General features: G+C 42.4%; 1 protein-coding gene across 1 annotated transcript; it reads right to left on the bottom strand.

Annotated features, from left to right (window-relative positions):
- Positions 1–1,760: 1,760 nt before the first annotated feature.
- Positions 1,761–11,892, bottom strand: CZH5orf63 (chromosome Z C5orf63 homolog). Its single transcript, XM_064140361.1, has 4 exons — positions 11,807–11,892; positions 7,503–7,623; positions 2,888–2,944; positions 1,761–2,208 (listed from the first exon to the last, which is right to left on the bottom strand). The coding sequence occupies exons 2-4, from the start codon at positions 7,617–7,619 to the stop codon at positions 2,029–2,031; spliced, it is 354 nt and encodes a 117-aa protein (XP_063996431.1). The 5' UTR covers positions 7,620–7,623; positions 11,807–11,892; the 3' UTR covers positions 1,761–2,028.
- Positions 11,893–12,659: the final 767 nt, after the last annotated feature.

Below are 12,659 nucleotides of genomic sequence, written 5' to 3'. Positions count from 1 at the left end.
CTGCCATGCGGCCGGAGTCACAGACACCGGGCGCCCCTCCCGCCGAGGCTCAGAACTCCACGCGCTTCTGGCGAAGTAAAACGCCCGGCTTGAGGTCTGCATTAACAATCTGCGGAACATGCAGGACAGCTAGGACCTGCGGCAGCAAGTAGCCATACAGGTCATCTGCACCTTTAGAGTAATCTCATGCATTAAAAAGAATACTGCCCACCCATAAATCAACGTCTTTTTGTTATGTGCTGAACCTTGAACTACTCTTCATGACAGCATTACGTTTTTGACCTTGTGGATTTCAATAAATTGCTTCATATGCCTGCACAGCCAGTAACTTTTACTTAGATTTGTCTTATTTTGTGGGTTGGCAAAATGGAAGATGTCACATGACAATGCGTACCTTAAGTACCCATGTAGGTGGCATTTCAGTCTTGCATTAATAGTAATACCCGGAAGAAACAAATACAGTTTAAACCTGATCTCAAAATACCTGTAATAGTTTATCTCAAAGTATAAAGAAAAGATTAATTTTTCTAATAGGAGTCTTTCCTCAGAGAATTTGGAACACAAGACTATCTCCTTCTTCCCCAAAGATCTTTTGGATTACTAGATAAACAGGATGAAGTTAGGATTCCACACACTGAAAGGTGCTGCCACAAAGTTTTTCCTCCTGGGCTGCACATGCAGCTTCCGCATTCTCTGGAGCAATGTAGTACGCAGAAAACCAGGGCTTCCACAACTGCCTTTGGCATGAATAGGCTCCCTGTGTCTGCAGAAGCTGGTAGAAGGAACGGTAGAGGTTGCAAGGGACCTCTGAAGATCAATGAGCCCAACCCACCTGCCAAAGCAGCAATACATTGAGCAAGTCACACAGGAACACATCCAGATGGGCCTTGAAAGTTTCTAGAGAAGACTTCACAACCTCACTGGACAGCCTGTTCCACTGCTCCATCACCTTCACAGTAAAAAAGTTTTTCCTCATGCTGAGGTGACACTTCTGTATTCTAATTTATATCCAGTGCCCCTTGTTGTATCAAAAGACACCAATGAAAAGAGACTTTTCCTTCTTGATACCCACCCTTCAGCTATTTCTGATCATTAATAACATCTCCTCCCAATCTTCTCTTTTCCGGACAGCTCCATGTCTCTCAGCCTCTCCACATAAGACTGTTCCAGTCCCTTAATCATCCTTGTAGTTCTTCATTGGACTCTCTAGTATATCCCTCTCCCTCTTGACCTGGGGGGCCTAGAATTGGACACAATACTCCAGATGTGGTCTCACCAGGACCAAAAAGAGAAGAATCTCCCCCCAACCTGCTAGACACACTCAGTACATCCGAGGTTATTGTGGCCCTGCTTAGCCATATCGGCACATTGCTGTCCCATGGATAACTTATTGTCCACCTGGACTCCAAGGTCTTTCTCCACAGAGCTCCTTTCCAGCAGGTCAACCTCTCATCTGTACTAGTACATGGTATTTTTCCATCCCAGGTGCAGGATTGTGTACTTAATCTTCTTGAGCTTCATCAGGGTTTCCTCTGCCCAGCTCTCCAGTCTGCCCAGATCTTGCTGAATGGCAGCACAGTCATTAGAGGTGCTACCACCACCGATGGGCACAATCTTGGCTAATGGTGGGTCTGTCTTGGAGCTGGCTGGCACCAGCCCTGTCTGATGCAGGGACAGCCTCTAGCACCTTCTCACAGAAACCCCCCCTGTAACCCCTCACCCCATCAACACCTTGGCATGAAACTCTGATACAAACAAACTTCATTGTATCTACTGTGATGGACCAGCATTTATTCTGTCAATGAAAAGCCAGTCTAGGATAGCAGCAAACAAATGGGACAGAAAAGACTGGCACTGGTGCAGCTGGGCTGGACGACTAATGGAAAGTAGAATACAAGTCACCAAGTTTTTTAGGACATTGGTACCTTACAATCTAAGAAACCTAAGGCCAAATGATGAATACTGCATTTTCTCAGAATTTATGTTGCACAGTACTTTCAGATCCATACTGGAACAGCTGCATTTTCTTCATTGGTTTCTGGCATTTTGCAACTCCAGTTTTGTAAGCTGGTCCTCAAACTTTTTAATGTCTACTTGATGCTTCATTAGGAACTTCCCATTTAAATGAAAAACAGGTATGTCATATCTGTATTTATCACACCATGCTGAATTCTCTGGAAGGGTAATATCCACCTCCTGCAAAATAAACTGTGACAGAAAGTAAGTTAGTACCTACTGAGTACTGAAAAACCTACCTGCTTATTTTTTGAACAGTATTTTTTTTTTCAGAAATGCAAGGCTGTTTTCTTGGTGCTTTTGCATTTGTTCTTCCATGTTGTATTCTGTGAGTATTAAACTTGGCTCCATGTCCAGAAAGGACTCTCTCCCCTTATACTCTGTGCAGCACGAACACAACAAATAAGCAACTGGCAACACAAGAGTTGCCTGTTAGAAAGCAGAATGCTACATCTCTTAATGCTTCTGTTAAACTCTTCCTTCAATAAAGAGGTCAAATTCCAGTCGAAGAACAGCAAAAACTGTAATCACACATAGTTCAAATAGCTAAAGCTCCACTTACTAACATCATTCTCGAAAGATATCATTATCTGTTTCACAAAAGTTGCAATCTCCTGTATCAGACAACTCAGCAATATATACAAAAGCAGTGGTTTTAAAAAGTGCTGTGACAAGGTGATGTTTATTTGAGTATCGGTCACTTTTGCAAAGTGAGTTTTACAGTAAATTAATGCTTACACTGTCCTGAAGAGGTCACCCATGAAAGAAAAACAGAGGCAAATAAATCAAAGCTATTTTCTTTTACAAAGTCAGAATTCTGAGTAACTGTTCTTTCTATATACAAAATGTATACAGCATTGCAATACATTACCCTTCTCTTATATGGTTCAAGCACTTCTTTTGCTTCATCACAGAGTGGGCATGGTTTCTAAAAGAAAACATTCAGAATTAAAGCATACAGTAAAAGACACAGATCATTTGTGCTGTAAAGCATCATACAGAGACAGGAATGATTATAATTTAAAATCGACTTCCTTTCCCACATGTCACTCTGTGTCACTGCTTTCTGAGTCTTTATCAGTGCTGCATAGATGACAATAAAATAAGCTGTTTGGCCACATAATACTTTCTCATTTGCTATTATTTTTCTCATGGTGTAAATTAGTATTTTTTGACAACCCTTCTAAAGGCTGATTTGAGGTCATGTTTTGGAAGGTCATGCACAGAATGCTTCTGGTCAGCAGCAACGAGTATTCAAAGCACTGCCAACACCAGCTGAAAACAACTGCGGGTATCACTCTCTATAGAAGAATTTCCCTTGACAGAAGAGTAATGAGGAAGTCACAGAAGTGTTTTCTAATCTGGTTTGCATTGTCACTTAAGTCAGTTCAAACAGCAAAAGGAAAGATGAAGATAACCTGAAAGAAATTAAGCATGATCCTCCATTCTGCAGAGCTGGGAGGACAGTAACTTCCATCAAGGAGCATTGGCAGACAGCTGCCACGTTTTAACCTGTGATGAGGTCAAAGAAAACCTCTCATATTTTTAAATTTCCTTCATCTTCCACTACCTTTATAGAGCTACTTTTGCTGATCATACATCATGATCATTTGAGCAGTGCATATCTGAAGAAATGATTCACATGAAGGTATGTTGCTTCATTGTTTCTAATAGCATAATTTGGCCTAAAATTCACATAGCAAAGCACACAGGTTAAGGTGATGCCTCCGTCCCTCTGGCATGAAATACTTCTCATAAACAGAAAAGGTATTCTCCCTCTCCTAGTTAAGCTTTCCTAAAACTTGTTTAAATATGAAGTTAATATGAAACAGCTACTTCTTGTTTCCTGTGCATTCATTTGGATAAAATTTCAATTCATATATAATCTAAATTGTCTTTCCCATACAGGCAAGTCCTTACGCTCTGAAAACCTATACAATTCTGAGGTTCTCAACACCTTTTTTGCCTCAGTCTTTAACAGTAAGACCAGTTATGCGATGGATACCAAGCCTCTTGGTTTGAGTATAGGGATGTGCAGCAGAATGAAGCCCCCATAGTCCCAAAGGAGATGGTTAACAACTTGCTGCACCACTTTAGACATATGTGTCTGTGGGGCTGGATGGCTTACATGAGGGACTTGGAGAGAATTCACAGAAGCGCTCACCAAGCCACTCTGCAGTGCATTTACCAGTAGTCCTGGTTAACCAGGGAGGTCTCAGTTGAATGGAGATTGGCAAATGCAACACCCACCTACAGAAAGGGCCAGAAGAGTCAGAGAAACTACAGACCTGTCAGTCTGACCTTGGTGCTGGGGAAGGCCATGAAGCGGATCATCCTGAGTGCCATTACACAGAACATGTAGGACACCCAGGTGATCAGGGCCAGTCAGCATGGGTCATGAAGGACAGGTCCTACTTAATCAACCTCATCTTCTTCTACAACAAGGTGACCTGCTTAGTGGATGACAGAAATGCTGTCTCCCACGGCCTTAAGAAACTGGCTGCTCACAGCTTGCATGGGTGGACAACTTTACTGAGTGTTTGGATGGCCAGGCCCAAGCACCAGTGTTCCCCAGGGCTCAGTACTGGGGCCTGTTCTCTTTGCTATCATTACCACAGATGAGGAAATTGGAATGCACTGTTAGTAAGTTTGCAGATGACACTAAACTCAGAGGGAGAGGGCAGGAAGGCTCTGCAGAGGGACCCAGACAGGCTGGATTGATAGGCTGAGGCCAATTTTATGAGTTTATTAAGGTGAAGTGCAGGGTTCTGCACTTGGGTCACAACAACCTCATGCAGGCTTGGGGAAGAATGTCTGGAAAGCTGCGGAGTAGAGGAAGACCCGGGGGTGCGGATCCATGGACTGCTAAATGAGAGCCAGCAATGTGTCTAGGTGGTAAAGAAGGCCAACAGCATTCTGGCCTGTATTAGGAATAATGTAAGAAGCAGGACCAGGGAAGTGGCTGTCCCCCTGTACTCAGCACTAATGATGCTACACCTTGAGAACTGTGTTCAGTTTTGAGGTCTTCACTACAAGGACACTGAATGCTGAAGTAGATGAAGAGAAGGGCAACAGAGCTGGTGAAGGGTCTGGAAAACAGGTCTTACAGGGAGAAGCTGAGGGAACTACATTTTTTTGTCTAGCCTGGAAAAAAGGAGCCTGAGTTACTCTCTACAACTGCTTGAAAGGAGGATGGAGTGAGCTAGGTATTGGTATCTTCTCTGCAGTACCATATAGTGGGATGAGAGGAAAGGGCCTCAAGTTATACCAGGGGAGGTTTCCATTAGGTATTAGAGGAATTCTAATTCTTTACATTGTTTACTGAAAGGGTTATCAAACACTGGAATAGGGTCCCCAGGATTGTATGATCATCCTTGGAGGTGTTTAAGAGATGCACGGATGTAGTGCTCAGGGAGATAGTTTGGCAGCAGACTTGGTAGAGCTAGATATTGGACTCAACAATCTTAAATGTGTTTTCCAACTGACAGTGTGCTTGCTAGTTTTTGTTGCTTTTGGAGGGACTGATATATCTGATATTGCTGACTGACAGGCACCTCCCAGAATCCCGCACATCAGATTTGTAATGTGCCAGGCTCCTCACAGTTGAAGTAGGATTCTCTGGGCATATGGAGAGCTCTCTAACATCATAATTTGTCAAATACTTTTAACAGACTAAGTTGACATCTAGCAAATAATACGTTTGCACTACTGCTCTGATGACAGGCTTAGGCTCAGAATTTAAGTACTAAAAAGACTGGGACTGGTTTAACACCAGATCATAGAATCATATAATGGTTTGGAAGGAACCTTTAAGATATCTACTCTCAAGCCCCCTCTCATAGGCAGGGACACCTTTCACTAGACCAGGTTGCTCAAGGCCTCATCCAGCCTGGACCTGAACACCTTCATGGAGTGGAGCATCCACAACCTCCCTGCGCAAACTGTTCCAGTGTCTCCTCATCCTTACTGTAAAGAATTTCTTTCTAATATCCAGTCTAAATCTAACCTCCTTCAATCCATTCCCTCTCATCCTACCACTACAAGCCCTTGTAAAAACTCCCTTTTGAGCTTTTTTGTAGGCCTCTTTTGGGTACTGGAAGGCCACTTTAAGGTGTCCATGGAGCCTTCTGTTCTCCAAGGTGAACAGATGCAACCCTTGAAGCCTGTTCCCATCAGGGAGTGATCTGTTTCAATTAACAGTGAAATCTGTTTAAACAGTCTATTTACATCAGTACTTTTATTTTTTCAGTGGAACAGTGCAACAGTAAGCCTCTGCCACCGTTTCACGTATATTAATTTGCAATAGGGCTGCCTAGATAGAGTTTTCTTCAACAACTTTCTCTCTCAGATATGTATTACAGTAGCAAAAGGGACTCCTACTGCTGAGGCAGTAAAAATTCTGTGCTGATATCCAGGTCTGTTAAGATAATAGAAATGGAAGGTACAGCTTTATTGCTACAGACAACTGCCATTTATGCTGCACACTTAGACTGCAGTTTTGTAGTCATTTTAAGATGGCTTTTGAAGGAAGCAGACCCACTTGCTGTCACTGGTTCTTGTGAATTGGCATAAGCACTCAAACAGCTGCATAGCAGAGCTAGACAGAAGAACTGATGAGAATTAATACTAAAGTAGGAAACTAAAACTATTTTCCTTTAATCTATAGCAGTTGTTGCACAAGTGCTTGACTTGGCTGAAAATGAGCCTGTGGCCTGTGAGGGGAAAACCATTTGGTACTGCTAGCTTCTATCAGTTCAAAGTGGCTGCAGAAGCCATAGCTCTCCTGCCTCCTCCTCCTCTTTTTTCCTTAAAAATAGAAAGGAATAAATGAATAATATAAACTAAGAGTGCAGTAGTCTGCACTTTTCAGTTAAAAAACACATTAAATAAGAGCCACTTTAAAGAACTATAACTTTGCTATTGGAAAACCTGATTTCATGCAGCGTCTTACTAGTTAGAAATGCTAAGAAACAAAAATCATATGAAGAGCTTTTTTTAAAACTATTAACCAAAAGGTAAGCTCATTATTTCCTATCAATAAAGGAAAAAGAGGGTAAAGAACAACCTGCTTTTTCCTGGTGTGCTATCAACACTTCTTGAATGTATTTTCAGCCCCACAGGTAGTGCTGGATTTAAACATGAGTGCTTTGAGGAGCATACTCTGGCTGTTCATGCTTGCCCTGGGCAGATTTGTTCACCTTTATTCTCTATTTCCACTGACAGTCAGAGAAAATTTTCAACTAGTAAATGGACCACAGCATCACTGAGGCACAACTATCATGAAAACTTAATTTGCACACTCTAAATACTTACTTGCAAGACTCTGTTATAAAGCAGTATAAAAAAATGCCTTAAGTAAATTGCCCAATACTGCAAAAACTTGAAGGGGACAAAAAAATGGACAAGTGATTTCATCTGGGATTCACATACATCAAAGCTGACAAATACACACTCTTGCCTAGCTTTATTCTGTAAATAACTTTTACCTTGGTGAATAAAGTCAACACTGGCTTATTTGTGCTGGTTGAAGAGAGCTGTCTCCAAAGTGGACTGGATGAATGTCTTGCTAGTTGCAGTGTTCTGCTCAGAAAACAAAGAACCATAGTCCTGTTAAGGCAAAAAAAAGAATCCTATATTTAACTGCTTTTTGGCATGTTACAGTTAATTAAATTTAATGTTAAGATGTGATACCTCAGTTGAAGATCTAAAATACACACAATCAAGCGGTTTTTTTTCTCCAGGATCTCTTAAGTTCACAGTATCAAGACTTTAATCAGGAAAATGGTTCAGCATACAGCAAGCCAAGAACATTGCATAGCTCAAAAAGTGTAGTTATATTTTCAAAAAATAAATTCCTTAATACAAATACTGACATAAAGACATTGCACTGTTTCACGTGTATAGATGCAAGTAAGAATTATTTAATATTAAGAAAATGGAAGTGCTGTGCTTTGTGCCTCAGTAATCTTGCTGCAGTGTTTGACATGTTCTACTTACTTAACATTATTCCATCAAAAAACTAAAGTGCAGCATCTAATCAGAATATTAATATAATGCTTTCTGCAGTGAATAGAAAGTTGCAGCCAAGATCTTGACTTATTTTATGGGAAAAGTGAGTGGGTTTGGAAGTGTCATGAAATCATAGAACATTCAAAACCCACTGCAGAGATAGGACAGAGTGAATATATTTCAAAGCACCCCTTGGTATGGAGACACTGCAAACATTTCTGTCAGTTTGCAGCGGACTCTGGCCCTGTCTAAACTCAACATTGGGAATCTTCCTACAGACACTAAAGGAGAATTGAAGAATGCTGCATTTGTCTTTGGAAGGTTTGTACTTGGAGGAAGCACTCACCAGTTTTACTCAGTTCAAATACAGCAGCCCCTAAGATCCTGAATTATCTAAAATGAGGTTCCTGTTTTGGAGAAGATAATTTGTAAAGCAATCTAGAAGAATGTGGGGAAGTGTCAAAAAGTGGCCTCAGCATACTTGGTCCTATGCACAGACTAGATTTGGGCTGCCCAAGCTGGATGCTTTCAAATGCCTTGCTGCTATAAAAGGCAGGTTTTATCTAAAGCATATTTATTCTACATAAAGTATTTTGTTTATAAAAGCTTGCAGGTCTCTACCTAACCTTGCCATTTGTTCACAGACAACAGGATTCAAAATACTAACCAAGATGATTTAGCTTGTTAATACTAAAAAGCATGCAGATTGCTCTGAGTCCTTCCTGCAACAGCAAAATAACTTTTGAAAGATATTGATGGGTTTGTGATTTCTTTGGGAGAGTTAAAGTAAATTTAAAGTTGTTGAAGGGTGCCATATTGAAGTCTTGAAGCCACCTATACATAATAACACTAAAAGCAACAGTCAGTGCTTCTTCCTGTCTTCTGTCTTAATGGGTCTTTTATATGGCATTTTAAGACTGAAAGGTTAAAAAAAAAAAGAAAAAACAGAAACAAAAGGGAGTGAGCATGGATACTACAGGCTGAAATGATATGACATGACATGAAAACACTACAGGTAGAACAAAGTCCCTTCTACATAAAACCCATCTGCTTCTACTCAATTTCTGCTCAGGCATGACTTATCTGTAGTTTCACTAACTACAGGTAACCACAAACACACAATGTACTAGCTTAAGTTTAAACAACTGAAGTGCAACCAAATCTATGACAGGCACATTTTAGGACATTCAGGAAACAGGACTGCATTCACAGAAATCTGTCAGTACATACTTTTGGTTTAACACAGACAGTTTAGTCATCATAACTGCTAAGGAAGAACAAACACTTCAGTGGTTTCTAAACTTAAAGCTACTTAAGTGCTGTGTGTTTCTAAGCAATAACCAAATGTGTGACATGACACTTCTCCACCAGCCTTACTACACTGTCACAGGCACTTCTTTTTTCCAGAGGCCTGTGTCAAGGACAACTTGCCATGTTTCCTGAAGTGTCAATACAACAAATACAATAAAAATGTATTACCCTTTGAAAATTGTAGCCTGCATTATCAAATTTCATATGTTAAGCAATAATCAGCTACTTTTTTGTCAATTTTTTTTGATCACATAAAACTAAAGCAGTCTAAAACAAAGTATTCTACAATGAACAGGCTTCAGGTTTACTGACCAGTTTGGGACAGAATGGGTTCTTTGTCTGTATGTGTCAGGCTCATTAACAGTAAGAGTCAGCTGCAGCAGTGGAGCAGTTCAGTTGCTGTCTTTGCAACGTTGCAGGTGACTGGCACTGCTACTGGTACTGCAGCTGTTTAACTTAGCCACGTGGAAATATAATTGCCTGGGATTTTACAGAATAAATACAAAATCAAGCTTGGAACCTTACGGAAAAATGCCAATCAGTACAACAATAAGTAGCCTCAGTCATACTTTGAAATTTCTGCATCCACATTAAATGGGTGCCCAGAATCAAAGTGCTTTTGGCATAAAAAAAATGTGCAGCTTTGGCCTGCTCACGTGCACAATAAAAAAGCCAAAGCAAATAGTTCGCATTCTGGCAAGTTTTTAAATTAATGCTTTTGTTGCCATCCTAGCAAGCCAAATTTTATGTCTTCAAGAAAGAAGGAAAATGGCCCCAAATTGTTCTGTGAACAGCAGAATGAATAACGTCCAGATTTCCATGTGTTGTACCCCACTGTATACACATGTACACATATATAATGTCTCTACTTCACTCCCTTATACCACCTTTTTTGATACCCACACCTTCTGGTAAATTTGAGTACAATGGACAATTTCTAGCAAAAGATAACTGAAGAAGAGTAAATAAGACAGTACTGTTGCCTAAGCTTCAAGATTTCACAAAGAGAAATAAGCTAGCATAGTACCTTACTTCTTACTCATTTGTGGAGGTTTTAGAGTACATCCACTCACTCATCAAGACAATCTACAAAAGCAGCTCAACTTATCTAAGCAGCATCCCAGGGCCACACAGGTGTTTAGAGCATGCACGATACCACCACATGAACAAGTGGACTCTCAACGCTGGCCTGCACTAAGCTAAGCAGAATTTCTGGAGCTTAGAGCTCCAACTTCAGAGGTTGCTTTAATGCCACTTTCCAACACTGGCAAAAATAAAACGTTACACAGATGCCCCATGGTGTTCACATCCTGCTCATATCTGTATTGTATCTGAGTTTTGTTACGAAAAAACTAAAATGCTAAAAGCAAAGTGTTTGAACGTGATTAGTCTGGAGCTCTTCTTTGGCTGCCTCCAAATAATCATAAATATCTACCTGAGTAACAAAGTTTATAGATAAATGTAAAGATGGGTCCTTGCAAACTTCAGAACTTATCCTCCCCTATACTGTCATGACTTAACAAATGATGCTTATGAGTCTGGATTTGGCCCATGCTGTAATTTGCAAAGCCAAATCAGACTCATGTCCTGTTAGCAGGATTTCAATCACCTAATAATCACAGAACCATAGAATGCCAGGGGCTGCAAGTGACCTCAAAAAGATCATCTGGTCTAGCCCCCCTGCCAGAGCAGGATCACCGAGAGCAGATAACACTGGAACACATGCAGACAGTTCTTGAGTATGTCTCACAATCTCCTGGACAGCTGGTTCCAGTGCTCTGTCACTCTCAGAGTGAAAAAAAATCCTTCCTCAGGTTCACGTTGAACCTCCTACGCCTCAACTTCCACCCACTGCCCCTTGCCCGGTCACTGGCCATCGCTGGGAAGAGGCTGGCTCCATCCTCCTGGCACTCACTCTTTACATATTTAGAAACATTAATGAGGTCACCCCTTAGTCTCCTCCTCTCCAAGGGCTCCTTAAGGGCTGGGGCAGTGCCAAAGCGAGTAAAAGTGTATCCGGGCGACTTTCCATTATCTCAGATGACAATGCCCCATTTCTTCCGAAGTTATTTTCTGAATCAGTAATGCCCTCTACAGACAGAGAAGACTCAAAGCAAGCAAACGTAAGGCTCGCCACTGCCGACTGTCGAGAGCTCCGCCAGCGACGCCCGCCCAAATCGACCCAGGGACCCACCACCCCTCCTCCCTCCGCCCGCCTTCTGTCCTCCAGGCCAGCCTTCTCGGGCGCGGTTGCCGGCGGAGAGCTGGGACTTGGCCCATCACAAGGTCTGGGACCCCCGCGCTTGCCCCGCCAGCGCAGGGGAGGCCCCAGCGGGCGCCGTTCAGGTTCTCCGGGCCCAGCCCAGCGGTCGGCACCACCCGGCGTTAACACGGCAGCGGACCCGCATGTCTGCTTACGCTGGCGGCAAGGCCCAGAACTGCAGCAACCCACCAGCCTGCGACAGCCCACCTGCCTACGGCTACCGGCCGCTTCCCTCCGCCCCACGGCGACTTCGCGACGCGGGCTTCCGGCAAGCTGCGACAGCAACGAGGCAGCCTGACCCGGGAAAGACTGCACAGCGTGGCGGGAGCAGCGCCCGCTGTCGGCTTCCGCCCGCTCCGCTTCCTCCCCGCCCTCCCAGTCAGACCGGGACGTCTTTGCTGGTGGCGAGAGGCTCTCCTCGGGTTCTTCACACTACCGCGGAGGCTGTCTCCCTGCAGGAGTGCCTGAGTTTCCTTAAAGGCAGCCAATTCTTCATCCTAGGGAGGCACATATCCCACTCCCCTTTGTTTTCTCCCAGCACGGATCATGCTCCTATTTAACACACCTGTGTGATGGGATATATTGTTTGGTTTTTTTTTAGTTTTCACCTTTTAGCGTTGACTGTAGGCAGCGAGCAGTCATGACTAGGCATAACTCTGGGAAGACTGTAGACGGCCATTCTAAGCGTGATACTTTACTATTTGTGTTAAAGCTTGAAGCATTACATGATACGTATGCTAACCACATTAGGTGCTATGAAGCTGGGATCAAATAAGGATATTTTGAAGTACATTAATATATCAACAAACATTTTAAATATACTCAGTTTAACATGACAGAATTCAATGAAAGCAGGAGATTGATTTAAAGAAGTTACAAATAGAACAGTCCCAATGAAAACTCTCTTCTTGCTGAAATGAATTGTCACGTTCTTGTCTGAAACCCAGTTTTTTGTTCCTTCCCGTTGTGACAGTTCACAAGAGGGCCCCCGTGTGAAAAAAAGTGTAGTGTGTCTTTCCACCTGATGCTTTGTATGACTACTGTCCAATGTTAATTATTA

This window comes from Pogoniulus pusillus, chromosome Z, assembly GCF_015220805.1.
Source record: "Pogoniulus pusillus isolate bPogPus1 chromosome Z, bPogPus1.pri, whole genome shotgun sequence".
NCBI classification, from domain to species: domain Eukaryota; kingdom Metazoa; phylum Chordata; class Aves; order Piciformes; family Lybiidae; genus Pogoniulus; species Pogoniulus pusillus.
This window is presented reverse-complemented; position numbering and strand designations above follow the sequence as displayed.